Genomic DNA, 20,387 nt, shown 5'->3' on the forward strand with positions numbered 1-20,387 from the left:
TTCATTACCTAATGTTTTATGTTGGAAGCTTAGAATGTTGATTTTCAGTTTTTCTATTAAGCTGTTAATTGTTTTCTAGAGACTGTTTTAGCAAACCTCGAAGTTGTCATTCAGCTCAGAATATTTTCTAATTTGCATTGTTTTTGACCTAAAGGGTTATTTAGAAGTGTGGTGCTTAACACACTTAAGTGCGTCTCTTAAAGTTTGGAGATTGTCTAGTTATTTTTTTGTTACTGAGTGTCATGTGGATTCACAGTGGTCAGAGTAGATACACTGAATTATTTCATTCCTTGTAAATTTGTTGAGATTTACTTTATGGCCCAGAATGTGGTCTGTGCTGGTAAATATGCCATGTATACTCGAAAAGAATGTGTATTCTGCATTTGTCAGATGTAATATTTTTTGTTAATTACATCAATTTGATTAATTGGGTTGGTTCAGATATTCTGTATTCTTACTGATTTTTGTTTTGTTAGTTAGAAAGATGTGTTTAGATTTATACACACTATTATTTAAACCAAACAATGTTGTGAATGGGCTGTTTCTCCTTTTCTGTCAGTTTTTGCTTTATACATTTTGAAGTTGTGCTATTAAGTGAATATAATTTATGATTTTATGGCTTTGAATTAAATTGACTATAACATCAAAATGAGATGTCCCTCTTTATGTCTCATAATACTTTTTGCCTTAATGTTGTCTGTTATTAATGTTGCCATATCAGCTTTCTTTTTATCAGTACATGGTACATGTTTTCATGATACATCTCTTCCCATCCTTTTATTTTTACCCTTCCTGGGTCTTTATATTTAAAGTGTTTTCTTTCAAACAGTATATAGTTGCATCTTTTGTATCTTATTTTTTAATCCAGTCTGACCATCTTTGTCTTTCAGACTATGTATCTATTACATTTAATGTGATTACAGTTTGCCATGTTGCTTTTTGTTTTTTTGTTCCTTTTTGCTCTTTGTTCCATTTGTTCCTTTTTTTAAAAAAAATTATTTCTTTATTCCTGCCCATTCTCTTCAATATTAAGACTTTTTAATATTTTATTTTCTTTGTTAGTTTTTACATTATACCTCTGTGTCGCTCTTTTAAGTCCTTACTGAAAAAAATGACAAAATACATGCTAATAATAGTGTACCCTAAATTAGTACTTCCATTGTCCTGAACAATGCAAGAACTTCACAGTATTTTATATTATTCAATCTCCCTTTTTTTGCTATGTTTTTGTATGTATTTTACTTTCATGTATGTTATAAATCCCACAAGACATTGTTAGTGTTGTTGAAAAGTCAGTAGTTTTGTTTTTACCCACATATTTACCATTTCTGGAGCTGTTGATTCTTGCTGACATTTTTGTGCTTCCCTCTAGAATTGTTTCCCTTAAGCCGAAGAATATTTCTTGTAGTATTTCTTGTCTGCCATTGAGGAATTTTCTTAGCTTTTCTTAGTTTGAGAGTGTATTTTGCTTTCACTTTAGAACACTATTTTCTTTCTTTTTTTTTTTTTTTTAAGATTTTATTTATTTATTCATGAGAGACAGAGAGGCAGAGGCAGAGGGAGAAACAGACTCCCCACTGAGCAAGGAGCCTGATGCAGGACTTGATCCCAGGACCCTGGGATCATGACCTGAGCCGAAGGCAGATGCTTAACTGTCTGAGCCACCCAGACACCCTAGAACACTATTTTCAATGGAAATAGAACTCTTGGTAGTTTTGCTTTATAAAGATGTCATGACGTCATTCTGTTACCTTCTTGCTTTCATTGTGTTTGTTGAGAAGTCAGTAATGTTTTTGTTGTTTCTTAGAGCACTGGTTCTTTTTTTTTTTTTTTCTTTTTTTAAGATTTTATTTATTTATTTGACACAGACAGCCAGCAAGAGAGGGAACACAAGCAGGGGGAGTGGGAGAAGAAGAAGCAGTCTCCTAGCAGAGGAGGCTGATGTGGGGCTCCATCCCAGAACGCTGGGATCACGCCCTGAGCCAAAGGCAGACACTTAACGACTGCACCACCCAGGTCCCCCAAGAGCACTGGTTCTCAGCTGGGAGTGATTTTACCTTCCCTTTACCCCTCCCCCGGGGGACATTTGGTAATGTTTGGTTAGGTTTTGGTTGTCTTAACCCCACAGTGGGGTGTATGCTACTGACATTCCTACAATACACGGAACAGTTTTTCACAGCAAAAAAGGCATCTGATTCAGTAGTGCTGAGGTCGAGAAACCTTGCCTTAGAAGTAGCATGTCTTATTTTTTTTCTGGTTGTGTACAAGATTTTCTCTCTTTCATTTTTTAACAGTTTGATTAATATATGCCTATGTTTTATTTTCTTTGTTTATCCTTTTTGGGATGGATTTTAATTCCCCCTAACAGTATGCTATCTTTTTATTCATTTGTTTTTTTCATCTTTTTTCTTTAATAGTCATCATAGGTATCTTGAAGTCCTTCTATTGCCACTCTTTGGATCACCTCTGGATCTACTTCCATTGACTATTTCATCTTTTGATTAGTGGCTGATTTCTTGCTGCTTTGCGTATCTAGTCATTTTTAAATGTGTTTTGATGAAATGTTACAGAGATTGTGAATTATCTTCCTTTAAACGATGTTGGATTCTGTTCCAACAGGTGGCTAAATTACCAGCTCTTCACTCTTTTTTTTTTTTTTTTTTTAAGTAGGCTCCGTGCCTGGTGTGGAGCCCAATGAGAGGCTTTAACTCACCATGCTGAGATCAAGACCTGAGCTGAAATTGAGAGTCAGATGGTTAACTGACTGGGGCTTCCAGGCTTCCCACCAGCTCTTCACTTTTGTTCTGTTAGGGCCTTATTTAGTTTTTTGTTGGGTTTGTTTTACTAATGTTTTATATTCCCAGAGTATGTTCCTTTTTCCTAAGGTGTGGCCTTTGTGGGGTTTCAACTGAATGACTGGGATACCAAGATCTTTCCAATTTGGCTGAGCTCAAACTCCAGCAACTTTTCAGCACTGACCTTGGGAATCTCAGATTCTCAGCATGTGCTTCCTATGAGGTTCTCTTGTTCTCTCTCTGTCTTAGGCTTTTGCAGCCCTGGAGATGATCAGGAATGGATGAGAATTTCTGTGCAGATTTTTGGGGTTCTCTTTCTGTGGGTACCCCCCGTCCAGTACCCTGTCCCTCTAATCCTAGCCATCTTTGCTTGGAACTCTGATCTCTCTTCCCTCTGGTCTCTCTTTGGACTTCATTTCAATACCTAACTCCAAGAAGATGCTTCCAGGGGAAATTCTTGGGGGAATGTTGGATCACCTCATGTTTCTCTTTTCTTTCAGTGACTGCAGCCTCGTATTGATTATAATCTATGCTGTAAACATTTGTTTTGTATGTTTTGTTCAGATTTTTAAGTTATGTATGGTTGGAGAGTAAGTCTCATACCAGGTATTCTTCATGGCCAGATTCTGAAGTATCTCCATTTTCCTTTATAAAAGATTAACTGCTTTTTAAGTCAGATTTGGTTTGGTTGTCATTATGGAGAAAGTTCTGTATTTCACAGAAGCAAGGGTTAATTGGGTAAACAGCTTATGTCAGTTAACTTATTGTATATAACTTGACATCTTCATTATCCATTGTGTTTTTTGTGCTTCAAGGAATCATCTGTTGCAGTTTTCCTTGGAATCACCACCCATATCTCCTGCTTCCTCCTCCTCAAAGAACCTTGCTGCCAAAGTACACACTCCTGTAGCCTTCAGACATTCTTTAAAGCAAGGAAGCAAGTTAATGGAGAATTTCTTGATCAGAGAAACTGGTGGTTCCACATCAGAGTTGTTGATAAAAGAGAATGAGAGTAAATTCGTCCCTCAGAAAGAGGTGAGCACTTCTTCGAAGACCAAAGAGACACCTTCTGTAGAAAAGGCAGCTTCGTGTTCTGTTAATACTCATGTTCCTGAGACACCTTCTACATCAACTTTGAAACAGGTTACCAAAGGTAGGAAGGTATTTTCATATATGTATTTTCTCACTTAATGGAAATCTTTTTATCCCATATGACCTGAGAATAAATAAGCATCTTGAGGGGGATGGAATGGGAAAGGACAAACCAAATTTCACATAACAGTCTCAGAAATTGATGTAGGCAGTGCTGCAAGATATTTTTATACTCTTTCTCTCTCAGAGAATAGGAATTCAGGCTGATTGCTGGAAAAATGAAGCAATTTTAATGAGCTCATATTTTAACTATGGCAGTAGCTTTCTATTTTTCAGCTTTTAATCTCCCTCCTCATCTTTCACATCAGTTCCAGTTTAATCTTAACGAGCTCCTTTTATCTTCTTATACCCCTCTTTGAACACTGCCAAGCTGTTCTGACTGGCATTTATAGCCATAGACAGTTTGACCCCTCCCTTAGATGTCTGACCTTCTTTCTTACCTCTCCGTCTCAAAAATCCTTCTGCAGTAGCCAAACTGATCCTTCCCATTATTCCTTGAATACGCCCAGAGATCGGAAAAACTACAAGTTGCAGGCCAAATTTGGCTTTACACATATTTTTGTAAGTAAAAGTTTAGCAGAAAATAGCCACACCCATTTGTTGACATACTGTTTATTAATGCTTTCATGTTCCATGGCAGTGGTTAGTATAACAGAGTGTTAATATAACAGAGACCATGTAGCCTGCAGAGCCTAAAATCTGTACTACCTGTCCCTCAGCCAAAAAGGTTTGCTGGGGCACCTGGCTGGTTCAGTTGGTTAAGCATCCAAGTCTTGATTTGGGCTCAGGTCATGATATCAGGGTTGTAAGATCTGGCCCTGTGTTGGGCTCTGTGCTCAGCAGGCAGCCTGCTTGAGATCCACCCCACCCCCATGCTCACTCATGTGCACGCTTTCGCTCTAAAAAAAAAAAAAAAAAGTTTTGCTGACCCCTGTTTTACCTTTCTAGACTCTATCCAACTCCTAACCATTCTTTAGTTATGTTAGACAGTTTTGACCATCTCACATCACGAAAGTGTTAACAGCACTTGTTTTCTGGACTATTTTGTGTATAGTTTGCTTTTTTGATGAATTGGTCAGCTTGTTTAACTTGTTTCTATGTCTCCTCTTACCTGTAAAGTTCAGAGCACCTTTTAGGCAGAAACTATGTCTTAGACATCTTTGGTACACCCACATCACACACAGTGCAGGGCAATTAGTGGCTGTTTATTTTAGTTTTTTAAAAGATTTTATTTATTTATCTGAGGGAGAGGGAGAGGGAGAGAGAGCATGCACGAGAGAGTACAAAGGTAGGGAGGGGCAGAAAGGGAGAGGGAGAAGCAGATTCCCTGCTGAGCTCTATTCCAGGACCCTGAGATCATGACCTGAGCCAAAGGCAGATACTCACCCCACTGAGCCACCCAGGTGCCCCGCTATTAGTGGTTATTAAACTTAGGTTGAAGTTAGCATATTAGCACTTAAGGGTTTAAATTTTGTGAGGAGGGGCACCTGGGTGGCTCAGTTGGTTAAGCATCTGCCTTTGGCTCAGGTCATGATCCCAGGGTCCTAGGATTGAGCCCCGCATCAGGCTCCCTGCTCAGCAGGGAAGCCTGCTTCTCCCTCTCCCTCTCCCTCTGCCCCTGCTCGTGTGCTCACTCTCTCACTATCTCTCTCTCTCTGTCAAATAAATAAAATCGTAAAAAAATAAATTTTGTAAGGACATGTGAATCTTGCATTTTCTACTGTACCTTTTGTCAACTATCAACTGACAGTTCTTGTTGTAGTGTTTTTAGCTTGATAGTTAACTTTTTTCCCCCAGCAGAACAGTTTTTTCAAATGAAATCTTACCATGAACTAGAACACATTAGATAAAATTGGCCTTGCTCCATTGAAGTAGAAATCGAGGGCCTGACCTTCTGCTTCATCCCTGCCTTTATCATGGTGGCCTCTGGGCCCCAAGATTTTTCCACAATTCTCTGCAACCTCGACAAACAGTTTGAGAATGATTGTGATTCCTAATGGCAACACTACATTTCTATTTACAAATGAGAGCTAAATTATCAAATTTGTAACCATTGCTAATTTGAACAGTAGTTGGCCCAAACCAACAAATGCTTCAGTTTAGCTTTGCATATCCTCCCGTCCCCAGCCAGGCGTATCTTATTCATGTTGTTACGATTGCTCCCGTATGAACGGCTCCTAAGATGGGAAAACTTAAGATTAGTTCTGTAGGTTGGTCACACCTCAGTAGAAAAGACTTAACCAAAGCATTTTCTAATGAATGAATCTCCGGACTTCTTTGCAATCTCTTCCTGTAGGCCTTGGATTCTAATTATGTGACTTACCACAGTTTAGCCATTACTTAGTGAACAGTCTCTCCCAGTTCTGTTGCCCTGAGGTGTCATTCTTTTTCTCTTCTGCTTTTCTAAATGCATTATTTTAATTGCTGAAAGATCACAGGTTATACATTATTTTTGCCCTTTATGTAAATAATAAAGTCTCTCTTTCTCTTTTTAAAAAATACAGTGGATTGTCCTGTTTGCGGGGTTAGTATTCCAGAAAATCACATTAATAAGCACTTAGACAGCTGTTTAACACGGGAGGAGAAGAAGGAAAGCCTCAGAAGGTAAGAAAGTTAAGCATAATCATTGAGCTACTTTAGCAAGGTACTTCTTGTGCTTTATGAACTATTTGCTACCTTTTCCATTCTGTCTCCTTCACCCTGAGGGTTATTTCCCATAAGCCACGAGAATCTGGTGACCTGCATTTCTCCTTATAAATGCTCCTTCCTGGGATGCCTGGCTGGCTCAGTTAGTAGAGCATGTGACTCTCAATCTCAGGGTCCTGAGTTCAGGCTCCACATTGGGCATGGAGCCCACTTAAAAAAAAAAAAAAAGAAAAAGAAAAACAAAAGAAATGTTTCTTCCTGAGGAATGAGTTTCAGGTATAGAGGCTGAGCATTTTCTCCTTGAGTATTAAGCAATCAGCATTGCAACTCTTGCTTGGACTGTTCTTTTCCTAGATGCATCTGTTTTATTTCTTCTAATGCATTTCGTTCTGTCAGTTTATCCAAAGACATACTCATCCATACATAATTAAGTTCAAATTCCGATAGTGGTTCCAGACCCTGCTCCTTGGAATACTGTAGTCCCGCCATTTGCTCTGTCTTGCAGTTTAGAAGCACTACATATCGTGTATCTTAGGGAAAGATTCACTATACTAGTTAGTGTATTGAAGGCTCTGAGAAGTCCTGTATCAAAGGTAATTGTGGATTTTGTTTAATCCTGTAATTACTACATTTGTTTGACCCCAAAATCTTTTTTTTTTTAAAGATTTTATTTATTAGAGAGCATGAGCAGGGGGAGGGGCAGAGGGAGCAGACTCCCCACTGAGCAGGGAGCTCGCTGTGGGGCTCCATCCCAGGACCCTGAGATCATGACCTGAGCTGAAGGCAGATGTTTAATGGACTGAGGCGCTCAGGCGCCCCTTGACCCCAAAACCTTTTTATCCTAATAATTTACATCTTACAAAATTAATTGGCAAAGATAAGCTTTGGGGATCAGTGAGCTGCGTTTCGCTTTAGTTACAACCTGGTCCTGGGGTCTGGTCACATAAAAGATACTGTGACATTTAGAACATTTTATCTGCAATACCCTGACAGGCCATTTCCTTGATAGGGGTGACAACCCTTATAACCCATTCTATGTAGAATCGTATCAGAGTTGATTCAAAGAATATTCTTCCTTTTGATGTCTTCAGATTCTGAGGACCCTTAAATGCACTACTCACTTTCACTACATCATGGAAGAAGGACCAGTGTTATCTTCATGTTTTGGGAATCATCTGTCAGCCTTCATATTTTAAAATTCTGGATAGAAATTGTTGATTTCTGCTGGTGCTTTTCATCGTAAATGCCAGTGAATAGTACAGTTTTCCATTCGAATTTCAAAGTCATCAGTTTAATTGTCTATCCTTGATAAAATAAATGTTTTATTTTTTATTTTTTTTAAGATTTTATTTATTTATTTGACAGAGAGAGACAGCCAGCGAGAGAGGGAACACAAGCAGGGGGAGTGGGAGAGGAAGAAGCAGGCTCCTAGTGGAGGAGCCTGATGTGGGGCTTGATCCCAGAGCACCGGGATCACGCCCTGAGCCGAAGGCAGACGCCCAACGACTGCGCCACCCAGGCGCCCCAAAAATAAATGTTTTAGATACAGACTTAATGAACTGTCCCTCGCAGTGTGCTTGTATAAACTCTGCAAAATGCTTCAGCTCTTGCTACCCATTATGATTTTATTTAGCTGTAATCTTACCTGTCTTGTAGAGCCCACTGGGCAGTTTTCAGTAAAATGTATTCTCTTGAGGGTTTGTAGGTCTTTCTACAGTTAAGTAGTTATCTCTGGCTTTTAGACATTATTGATAAGGCATAAAAAATAATTTACGGAATGATACTGTTGTTTGGTAGAAAAATGTTTGGTTATTTTCAGTCTACATATATTCAATTGTACTGTTTCTCTCAGTATATAGTCTTTGGGCCATTTATATCAGGTATACCCCATAGAAGCTTGTTAATATAGATTTCAGGTCTCCACTTCAGAATGTAATCAGAATTGGGAGGTGGTATGGAGCCATGACCAAGAATCTGCAATTTAATAAACTCTCTTGGTGATTCCAAGATTCACTCCAGTTCGGGTAGCATGGCCTTGAAGGCAAACTAGTTATATGCAAGTCCTTTGTAAAATCTTGGGTTCTTTGGATACACTGTTTACTTTCAAATGCTTATGAACTTTTACTGGAAACTTTGGTATTTTAATTTTGAAATATTGGAATTGTAATGACTACTTTGAATGCATATTTATTAAGCACTTAATTGCCATGGTGTTGAGCCAAGTAATGTACTCAGAGAGCCAGATTATAATCAGATTAAGTAGATTAACGCTCACTAAGGAGTTCCTGTTTATAAAATTGTCTCAAGTCATTGATACCCTTAGGTAGCTTGACTTCTATTCCATTTTAAGAAGTAATGTTTATTAACTGTTTTTTTGGAGGGAGCAGAAGAAAGTCATTTAATAGGGCTTTGCTATATTAAATTGTAGCTTAGTGCTTGTCAGCGTATTAATTATATAAATAGAATGAAGAGCCAGGTGGTGGTTTTGCTAGTATACTTGTAATCCTTATATATTTGTTAATATAATTAATTGATGTTGAAGAGAACAAAACCCTCTTGTATTTCTTGCTTTTGTTTTCAGTCATGTTCTTTGAAGATGATGCCATAAGAATATTATCTACCTGTCAACTTTCAGAACTCTTTTTTCATTGGCAGTAATGAATTGGGTAAAGCTAACCATCCCAATACATCTTTTACTTAATCTAGAGCTTTTGGACAATGATTGCCTCCACTTTGAGGGGGCAGTTTTGCCTGTGGATGGGCACTTTTTCTAAAACAGCTATACTCTTAAGTCTGTAGTCTGAATCTCAATAGTGTTTTTACTCTGATCATCCGAGGTGACAGTTTTTGCAGAGATCTTGCATGGAAACCATGGGCACATTTTAGGACAAACACGCTTTAAAGCAGTGGAGAATTGAGGAAGTCTATGTAAGTGTGATTCTGAAATGAGGTTCTCACGGCATTTAGTGCACAAGCCTTCCATGGGCGTCCCGGGTCTGCGTCCTTAGGTCTGACCTCTTTCTGAGACCTGTGTTTCTCTAAGGTTGGCTGCCACTAGACCCCGGTATCTGAATGATGCATCTGAGATGCATCATGTCCAACACTGTCAACCTTATTTGCAAATTTAATTCTTTCTCTTTCCCATTTTTATCTTAATGGTTCTGCTATTTTCCCAGTCACACTGGTACTCCATCAGAAGGCAAATTAACTGTTTTATGTGAGGAGCATTTGATAATTCACAGTAATTCTAAGTGATCTCTTTTTTCCCCCCTTTTTAGTTCTGTTCACAAAAGGAAGCCTCTGCCCAAAACTGTATATAACTTGCTCTCAGATCGTGATTTAAAGAAAAAGCTAAGACAGCATGGATTATCTATTCAAGGAAATAAACAACAGCTCATTAAAAGGCACCAAGAATTTGTACACATGTACAATGCCCAGTGCGATGCTTTGCATCCTAAATCAGGTAAACTAATAAAGTAATGAGTTCTTGTTTTCTGGATAAAGCAGTTTTGTGTAGCTCAGGGATTATAAGTCATAGAAAAAAATTTTAATAAATACAATTTTGATAATAGATGAGACATGCAGATGTATTCCTTCAAAAGGTACCTAGAGTATACTCTGATGAGTCTTTGTCTCAGCCGATCTCTCAGTCACTATTCCCTTCTCAGAGGCAGCCATGGCTGCTGGTTTCTTCTGTATATCTTTCTAGAGATAGCATGGGATGAAGAGTTGATCTAGAGAGCCAGGGTTATAATCCCAGTTTTGCAGCTTTATGACCAGGAGACTGTGGGCCAGTTACTCATTATCTCAGTTTTATCATCCATAAGGTTTATAATACTGCATACTGCATAGTGTTTTTGAAAGGAATGAATGAAAAGTGCATAGCACCATACCTTAAAAAGTGGTTATTATTCAATATATGTTATCATTATGATTATTAATTATACACAAACGTGTCCTTGATTATTGTTTGGTAAAATGTTAGCATTATATACACACTATTTAATGGTTTGTCCTGTTTCTTTGAACCACACACATATTTTGGAGTTCTTTGAATTATTAGAATATAAAGAATTGCCTAATTTTTAAAAAACGGAAGTATAATGTAAACAGAAAAATATACAAATTGTATTTTTTGGTGAATTATCACAGTAAATTTCCCAAAGGGAAAATACCTTTGTAACTGCTTTTCAGATCAGAACCAGCTTCCCAAAAGCCTCTGCGCTCCCCACCTCCAGTCACTACCCCCTTCATTCTTATAGGTGACCACCATCTTGACTTCTAACACCAGGAATTATTCATTTTGTCTGTTTTTGCCTGTATTTTATCTTTATGTAAACAGAATAATAAATAGCTTATGTATTCTTTTGAGTGTGGCTTCATTTGTGCAACATTATGTTCAGAAGATTCATCCATGTTTTCATGTGCAGGTGTGATATTTTCATTTTTGTTGCTGTAGACAGTATTCCATTATATAAGTATTTCATACTATTTATCCATTCAGTAGTTGAGGGACATTTGGATTTTTCTACTCTTTGGCTCTTAAGAATAATGCTGCTGTGAGTAATCCTTTATATGTCTTGGTGCACCTAGGCACACGTATTTTTTGGAGATTTTATATATATATATAGTTTTATTTCTGCAGCTCTTCAGTTTTCATGGATCTAGCCGAAAACTCAGTATCAGGTGCTTCCCCCCCCCATTTAATTCTTTTTTTTACCTTTTCTTCTTTTCTTGTTTTCATTTCTACCAATGTGCACTTTTGTCAGGAGGGTCTGAGAGTTCCAGTTTTTTCACATCCGTGACAATATCAGTATTGTCATTTTTCCTTTTTGGCCATTCTGGTGGATCCTTGGTAGTATCTCATTATGGTTTTACTTTGCATTTCCCCAGTGACTTACATGTTTAGCACATTTTTTTTAAAGATTTTTATTTATTTATCAGAGAGAGAGAACGAGTGGTGGTGGGGGGAGAGGTAGAAGTAGGGGGGAGAAGCAGACTCCCCACTGAGCAAGGAGCCCGATGCGGGGCTCAGTCCCAGGCCCCCGAGATCGTGAACTGAGCTGAAGGTAGAAGCTTAACCGACTGAGCCACCCAGGCACCCCACGTTTAGCACATTTTTATATGCTTATTGACCATCTAGATATCCTCTTTGGTGAAATATCCATTTAAGCATTATGACCAATTTTTTTATGCTGTGTATCCTTTTTTTTCCTTACTTATTTGTGGGAGTGCATGAAATTTTCTGTGTATAGATCTTGCCGGATATATGTATCTAATCTCTTCTTTCATTTACCTTTTCACTCTCTTAAATGACTTCATCCAAAAAGTACAAGTTCTTGTACTATTTAATCTTTTGCACTTTTCCTTTGGATAGTGCTTTTATGTCCTTGCCTACTACAAGGTTAGGAGGGTCTTTTGTTTTCTTCTAAGAGCTTTATTGTTTTTGCTTTTACATTTCGACCTGTAATTTATCTGGAATCTATTTTAGCAAATGTTGTGAGGTAAGGGCAAGATTCTCCTGTTTTTCCATATGGGTAGCCAATCAATGCATCACCATCTATAAACCCCGTCCTTTCCCCGCTGAATTGTCAGTACGTCTTAATTGAGAATCAGGTAATGGATATGTGTAGGTCTTGGGCGTTGTTTTGTTCCATTAAGTCACATATATCCTTCTGTCAGTAGTATGTTGTCTTAATTACTTTATGAGTAATTTATGATAGATCTTGCTGCCTGGCAATGTAGTTCCTCTAGTTTTGTTTTTTGAGATTGCCTTGGCTTTTCTAGGCCCTTTGGATTTCCATGTAAATTTTAGAATAAGCTTGCAAAATTTCATCAAGAATCTAAAATCTGCTTGGATTTTGATTGGGACTGTGTTGAATCTGTAGATCAATTTGGTGTCAAAGTTGATATCTGTACACTATTCGAGTCTTTCAGTCCTTGAATTTGGTTTATCCCTTTAGTTGTTTTTCATTTCTGGCAGTAAAGTTTTATAGTCTTCAATATGAAGGGTTTTTTTAAAAAGACTTATTCATAGGTATTTGATGTTTTTGATGCAGTCGTAAATGGTGTCTATTTTAAAATGTCAGTTTTTATTTTTTGTCATTCGTATGTAAAAATGTAACTAATTTTTATGCATTGTCTTGTATCCAGCCACTTGCTACTTATTCACTTTTTATGTGTGCATTTAAAAATTGATGTATAATCATCCTTTCATTTTTTATTTTTATTTTTTAAAGATTTGTTTATTTGAGAAAGAGAGGGAGAGTGCAACAGGGAAGGGCTGAGGGAGAGGGAGCGAGAGTCTGAAGCAGACTCCACACCAAGCGCGGAGCCCCACGAGGGGCTCGATTTCATGACCCTGAGATCATGACCTGAGCTGAAACCATGAGTTGGAGCTCAACTGACTGTGCCACCCAGGTGTTCCTATAATTCATCCTCTTACAGTGTACAGTTAGATGAGTTTTGACAAATGTATGCATAGTCATTTAACTATCATTTCAGTCAAAATATAGAACATTTTCTTACCCATAATTCTTCTGCCCTTTCGTAATCATTTCCCTCCTCCTTACACTAAGGCCCTGGGATATACTGATATTTTATGTTTCTATGGTTTTGCCTTTTCTAAAATGCCAAACAAATGGGAGTTATACATATTGTACATTATGTAGTCTTTTATATCTGGCTTCTTTCACTTAGTGCAGTGCTCTTGAATTTTATCCGTGTTTTTGTATTTATCAGTAGTTCAGTCATTTTTATTGTCAAGCAGTGTTTTAGTTTTTGGCTATTATGGATAAAGCTGTGATGAACAAGGGCTTGCATATCTTTATATAGTCATATGTTTTCATTTTTCTTGGATAAATACCCAGGAGTAGAATTACTGGGTCATATGGTAAGTGTATACTTAAAAATAAAGAAATTGCTGAGCTGTTTTTTATTTTTTATTTTTTATTTTTATTTTATTTTATTTATTTATTTTTTTTAAAGATTTTATTTTATTTTATTTATTTATTTTTTTTGTGCCCTCCTTACTACCCATCACCGGTCTATCCCATTCCCCCACCCCCCTCCCCTCTGAAGTCCTCAGTTTGTTTCTCATAGTCCATAGTCTCTCATGTTTCATTCCCCCTTTAAAGATTTTATTTATTAATATGACAGAGAGAGAGACAGCCAGTGAGAGAGGGAACACAGGCAGGGGGAGTGGGAGAGGAAGAAGCAGGCTAATAGCGGAGAAGCCTGATATGGGGCTCGATCCCAGAATGCCAGGATCACGCCCTGAGCCAAAGGCAGACGCTTAACGACTGCGCCACCCAGGCACCCCTGAGCTTTGTTTTTAAATGGCTACGCTATTTTTCATTTTACGAAGAGATTCACTTGCTCCACTTCCTTGTCAAAACTTAGTATTTTCAGTCTTCTTAATTTTAGCCATTCTGTTGGATATGTAGTGGTATCTCATGATGCATGTATGCCTGTGTGCTATATATGTATGCACACATGTAAGTCCATTTACACTTATATGCATTAGAAATCATGAGAACATGCTGGGCTTACAGTCCAACCCCACGGAGTTCTTTGCCTTTTTCTCTTACATATTTATATTTCTCTTTTTTCCCCCCACTGGGAGATCCTCCCTTCAATAGCATCAGCACATTTACAATTTGTTCAATTCTATAGCACATCTAAAATAGTTTCAGAATTTCTTCATCTGTACTAACTACACCACTACAAAACAGACCTACCTATAAGAAAGAATTCAGGATATTTTCTAGTTCTCTTTCCAGACTTCCTCTCCCCTCCTCCCTTTGTTGGACTCAGGGTATGTAGTCAAGTATGTGTTCATAATTTCCTTTTTCTCTTTCTTCATTATGACTTGATTTTTTACTGAAATACAGTGGAGTTCATTTGTTTCACTTTGTTTCTAATTGTTGTTGTTACTTAGTTGTCCCTTCCAAGTATAAGACATTAAAAACTTAAATGTAACATTGAAACTACTTTAAGAAGATATATTTTTATAATGGACCACTGGCTGTCATAACAATATTACATACAGTAGCAGTTTTATTTCCTTTTGAGAGTGCTCCTAATTACCCTTGAAGCATTTTTAAAAATATTTTTTAAATTTAAATTCACTTAATTAACATATAATGTATTATTGGTTTCAGAGGTACAGGCCTGTGGTTCATCAGTCTTATATAACACCCAGTGCTCATTACATCACCTGCCCTCTTTAATGTCCATCACCCAGTTACCCCATCCCCTCACCCTCCTCCCCTCCAGCAACCTTCAGTTTGTTTCCTATGATTAAGAGTCTCTTATGGTTCATCTCCCTCTTTGGTTTTGGCTTGTTTTATTTTTTCCTCTCTTCCCCTATGATCCTTTGTTTTGTTTCTTAAATTCCAGTGTACTCTTGAAGCATTTTTATGATGGTAGCTTTGAAATTCTTATCCTATAGTTTCAAGATTTGAGTCATCTCAGTGATAGCATCTGTTAATTGCCTTTTCTCATTGAAGTTATGATTTTCCTGCCTCTTAGTTGACAAGTGTTTTTATTGTGTCCTGGACATTTTGCCTATAATATGAGATTCCAACTCCTTTCTAAATATTTTACTTAGCAGACAGTTACTCTGTTTAGCTTTGGCTTGCAGATCCAGGCCTACTTCTGTGTACCATGGTTCTAATGACAGTTTAGTTTTCAGAGCTCTTGCAATGTTGTTCAGGTCTGCTTCATTTAATTGCTACCTGGAGGGCACTCAGAAAACCTGGTATTCCATACTGCGCTTCAGTTCGCAGACCTTTTGGCCTATTAACTTAATTTTATTTTTTTTCAAAGCTTTTATTTATTTATTTGTCAGATTGAGAGAGAGAGTGCGAGCACAAGCAAGGGGAGCAACAGGCAGAGGGAGAAGCAGGCTCCCCACTGAGCAAGGAGCCTGATGCGGGACTCAACCCTGGGATCATGACCTGAGAGAAAGGCAGACGCTTAACTGACAGCCACCCAGGTGTCCCTGGCCTATTAATTTTAGAATATTTCACATGTGAGTGGATCAGGAGCGTGTTTAGGATTTGCCGTGTACGTTTAAAGGATGCTTTTCTTCAGGTTTTTTTCTCTTTGAGATCGTCATTCCAATCACTAGTTAGGGGATGAGGGTGCTACCTGCTACTAGTGGGTGAGGGATAGAGGTTTAGGTTACTCACTAGGTCTCTACTGGCACAATATTGCTGGAAGAAAAAAGTTGTCGCCAGTCTTCCTGTTACTGCTGGGGGGAGAAGGAGAGTGGAATCCACACTCTACACTTATTCTCTAATGGTACTTTAGTGGGCAGGAAGCATCAGCAGTGTTTAATTGGAGTAAGTCAGGTATTGTCAAAAAGTTTTTTGGTCTCCTTTCATAATCCTTTGCTAGAAAAAAAATCGGTTTCTTGGAGGTGTGTGTGGGTGTGTGTGTGTGTGAGAGAGAGAGAGAGAGAGAGAGAGAGAGAGACTATAGGTGGTTCTGGGTTGTAGGCTTTACCAGTGCCCAGTCCGGGATATATAGAGATAAAGAGAAAGCCTACGGAACTCACCATCGTGTTGTTCCTTACATTTTGAGACCCTTAGCCAGTCCGTCTTCCTCCTCCTATTTTTCAGAGATCTCTTATAATTGTCTATTATTATATTACATCTAAGGGTTTTAGTTATACTTAGGAAGAATATGAAAAATGAGAAGAGAAGTGAGTCTAGTCCATCTTCTTCAGAACTAGAAGTTCTTGTTCATTTTTAATTACTTTTCTAGGTGCAAACACATTTAGGAATGTTAGGATTTCTTAGTGAATTGACTCCTTTAACATTAATTATGTAATTTCCCTCTTTTTTTTTTTTTTAAAGATTTTATTTATTTGTCCGAGAGAGTGAGAGAGCACAAGCAGGGGGAGTGGCAAGCAGAGGGAGAAGCAGGCTCCCTGCTGAGCAAGGACCCCCCCCCCCCATGCGGAACTTGATCCCAGGACCCTGGGATTATGACCTGAGCCGAAGGCAGACGCTTAACTGACTGAGCCACTCAGGCATCCCTATAATTTCCCTCTTCATCCCTGACAACATTCATTGTTCTAAAGTCTGTTGTGCCTGATATTAATATAGCTATTCTACGTTTCTTCTCATTAGTATTTACATGGTACATCTCTCTCCATACCTTTATTTTGAACCTGTCTGTGCTCTTTTATTTAAAATGGGTACTTTGGGGGTGCTGGGGCGGCTCAGTCAGTTAAGCATCTGACTTTGGCTCAGGTCATGATCTCAGGGTCCTTGGATCAAGCCCCACGTCGGCTCCCAATTCAGTGCAGAGTCTGCTTGTCCCTCTGCCCCTCTCCCTGCTCATGCTCCCTCTCTCTCTCTCAAATAATAAAATCTTTAAAAAAATAAAATGAGTTCTTTGCTGAAGCATATAGTTTGTTCATTATTTTTTTAATCTAATCTGCATTTTCTATCTTGTTGCTTTTAGATCATTTACATTTAATGTAATTATCCATAACAGTTGGCTTTACAGTTAAAATTTTGCTATTTGTTTTCTGCTTGTTCTATCTGCATTTGTTCCATTTATTTATTTATTTATTGGTTCTCTTTTGGATTGAGTATTTTTTTACCAATACATTCTATTTCTACTTTGGGCTTATTTTCTCTTTATCAGAAAATTTAGCGGTTGACCTAGGGTTTCTAATAACCACCTTTAAGTAGTCAGAGTGTACCTTCAAATGATATACTTCATTTGTAGCGTGAGAATCTTACAACATCATACTCCCAATTCCTAATTCTTTGTGTTGTTGTTGTTATGAGTTTTACATTTTTACCTATGCTGTTAACACAATATCTTGTTTTCCTTTAAATGGATAGTTATCTTTTAGAGTAGTTAAAATAAGAAAAATATATTTTGTATTTACCTTCATTTTTACCATTTTTAGCACTCTTCATTTTCTCTTATAGGAAGAGATAAAGAGATAAGTTTCTCATTTCATATTTCTTCTGCTTAAGCAACTTCCTTTAACAGTTTTATGATATAGGTCTGCTAATAATACGTTCTCTGTTTTTGTTTGTTTCAGAAAATCTTTATTCCTCCTTCACTTTTGAAGAATATTTCCATTGATACAGAATTCAGGATTGGCAGGGTTTTCCCCTTCTGCTTTTAATTCATCACTCCATTGTCATCTGGCTTGAATAATTTCTGATGAGAAGCATGATATAATGCTTGATTTTTTTTCTTTTATGTTAAATACTCATTTTCTCTGGCTCACACAGATTTTCTATGTGTGTCTGTGTGTATATATGTTATTGTTGTATTTTTGTTTTGTTTTGTTTTGCATTTATTCTGCTTAATGTTCTCTGAGTTTCTTATATTTGTGGTTTGATGTCTTTTATTAAATTTGGCAAATTCTGGTTATTAGGTCTTCAAATATTTTTTCTCTTCCCTTCTTCTTCCTCTTGGTATTTCTGTTACATGTATGTTAGACTTTTTGATATTGCTCCATAGCTCTTAATGTTCTGTATCTAAAAATGTATATTTATATTTAGTACATTGGAGTTTGAGTGGATATCTGCTAAAAATTGGATTCACACTAACAAACTAATTTTCATATTCTGTTGGAATGCTATTTATACCTATATACTTAAAGAGCAAAATTACTGTACTCTTATGGTTATGTCTTAAACTGTTCTGCATGTGTATGAGTTAAATGTTTTATTCCATGTTAGTTTTATAATCTTTTATTTTGAAATAACTTTGGACTTAGAGAAAAATTATAAGAATAGGACAGGGAGTTCATGTATACTCATCTTCCAGCTTTAGATTTAACACCTTACATAACCATAGTACAATGATGAATACTGTGTAATTAACATTGGCTGTATGTCCTTATTTTAACAGCTGCGGAAATAGTTCAAGAAATTGAAAATATGGAGAAGACTAGGATGCGTCTTGAAGCTAGTAAACTCAATGAAAGCGTATGTTGATGGTCTATTTCATTATCTGGGTAGAAATGATGGAAAGAAAAATTGAGTGCCCCAATAAAGTTAAAGCATGCCAGAATTAAATCTGCTCAATAGGAAATGTCCTGGAACACATTTCCATTTAATGTATTATGATTTACTTGCCACTCATTTTTAGCACAGAATTCTGTCACATTTAGCAGTGTTCTAGGACAAAATACAGTTATAGTCCTCTGGGAAAAGCATATGCCTTTACATCAAGTGGTCTTGATATTAGTCCTTTCTCTGCTGGTTGCTTTTGATAAGCTCTTTAATATCTGTGGCCCTTAGGATCTTCGTCTGTAAAACTCAGGGGTTGAACTGTATGATCTCTAAAATCCCCCTTTAGCACTGGCATTCTGCAATTCCGTGATTATACTGATGGAGAAATTAAGTAATTGTAAAACTTTATGAGGATTGAGTATCTATTGAGCTTATTGAGGGAATCAGAGATTTAAAATTCTTCACTGTTGCCTTCCTCTAGCTTGATGGTCCAAAACTTGAGGAAAGGATACCAAAGAAGAATATAGTCATTGTGTCCTATGACACTGGAGGAAGTGTTTTGGGCTCTCCCAAGTAGACTTTTATTCCTAGACCATCGGTAATGTGTCTGTAAGGAAAGCTACGACCTTAGGGAAGTAAGTTTATAATCAGATAGTAGAAAAAAAATGAGATTTTCATTGACTTTATCATTACCTATGTGCTAACTATAGATGAAAACTATAATGAATCATGTAAGTAGATTTCTGATCTTTTAAGTCTAAGATTTTTAAAAGTGGAAGCAGAAATTTAACACACTAAAATCTTACGTTATCATATTTTCTTTATATGTTACTTTTCCAGTAGACTTAGAGAAGTTAGGTTGGAATAGGGAGAAGACAAACAAGAAAATCTGCCTTATTAATAATCTGCTAAATGCTTCTTCAGTCTTGTAGTTTCAAGTGTTACTTCTTATATTAATGAATGTGAAAAATTAAATATTGAAAATAGGAATTTGTTGTTAATACTTCATCTTAGCATTAATTTGTATATTAGTGTTGCATTTTCTACAGATGAGAAAACAATAGTGAGTAAAAGGTATACTTATGCTATTCAGAGGAAGTTCACAGGAGTTATTCTTCCTAGGTTTATATAAAACAGAGATAAGAGATTATTTTCCCCTATTTTAAACATTCACATTTGAGATTTTAAAGTTTGTAGTACTAATTTCTGTTTTTGTCATATTTTGAATTTTTAATTAAGTTTTTTTGGATCATTTTAGATAATGGTTTTTACAAAGGACCAAACAGAAAAGGAAATAGATGAAATTCACAGTAAATATCGTAAGTTGTGTGACATTTTCTTTATTACAGAGAGCTTGGGATGCAGATTTTCATCTTAATTTTTTAAAATAAATTTTTATAGTAATGTTTGATATAAACTTGTTAATATTACTTAAGCAACTGAATTTTAGTTGAGTGTTTATTCAGTGACCCTTTTTGTAACTCTGTACCTGCTTTTTGATTTCTAACATTCTACTTTGAGCTTATCACTAACCACTTTGCTGCAAAATATTAATTAGCTGCTCTCAAAGCTTCTCTGTGAATATAAAATGGAATTAAAATGGAAACTTTCCTGACTTCCCATCCTGTCCTCAGGCCACTCACTGGCAACAGTTCTGTGAAGAATTTCAGCACTTCTGTGGCTTCCAAATTTGTGCCAAAAATATTTTTCATTTTATCAGTTATTACCAACTTCCAAATTACTTCCTTTTCCTTATTAGGCCTTTGTATATATCTTTTCCAGGGCCAGCGCTTTAATG

The 20,387-nt window shown here is 36.9% G+C and overlaps 1 protein-coding gene across 4 annotated transcripts in view; it reads left to right on the forward strand.

The window, feature by feature from the left end:
- RAD18 (RAD18 E3 ubiquitin protein ligase) overlaps nt 1-20,387 on the forward strand; it is a 102,259-nt gene that overhangs the window by 34,035 nt on the left and 47,837 nt on the right. For all 4 annotated transcript variants that reach the window (XM_040628529.1, XM_008697931.2, XM_040628527.1 and 1 more), the window contains 5 exons: nt 3,611-3,948; nt 6,452-6,551; nt 9,872-10,056; nt 18,486-18,562; nt 19,848-19,908. In XM_040628529.1, the coding sequence (XP_040484463.1) occupies nt 3,611-3,948; nt 6,452-6,551; nt 9,872-10,056; nt 18,486-18,562; nt 19,848-19,908 (761 nt within the window). The remainder of the gene's footprint in view (nt 1-3,610; nt 3,949-6,451; nt 6,552-9,871; nt 10,057-18,485; nt 18,563-19,847; nt 19,909-20,387) is intronic.

The sequence above is a fragment of the Ursus maritimus genome, unplaced genomic scaffold, assembly GCF_017311325.1.
Source record: "Ursus maritimus isolate PB19 unplaced genomic scaffold, ASM1731132v1 scaffold_14, whole genome shotgun sequence".
NCBI classification, from domain to species: Eukaryota; Metazoa; Chordata; class Mammalia; order Carnivora; family Ursidae; genus Ursus; species Ursus maritimus.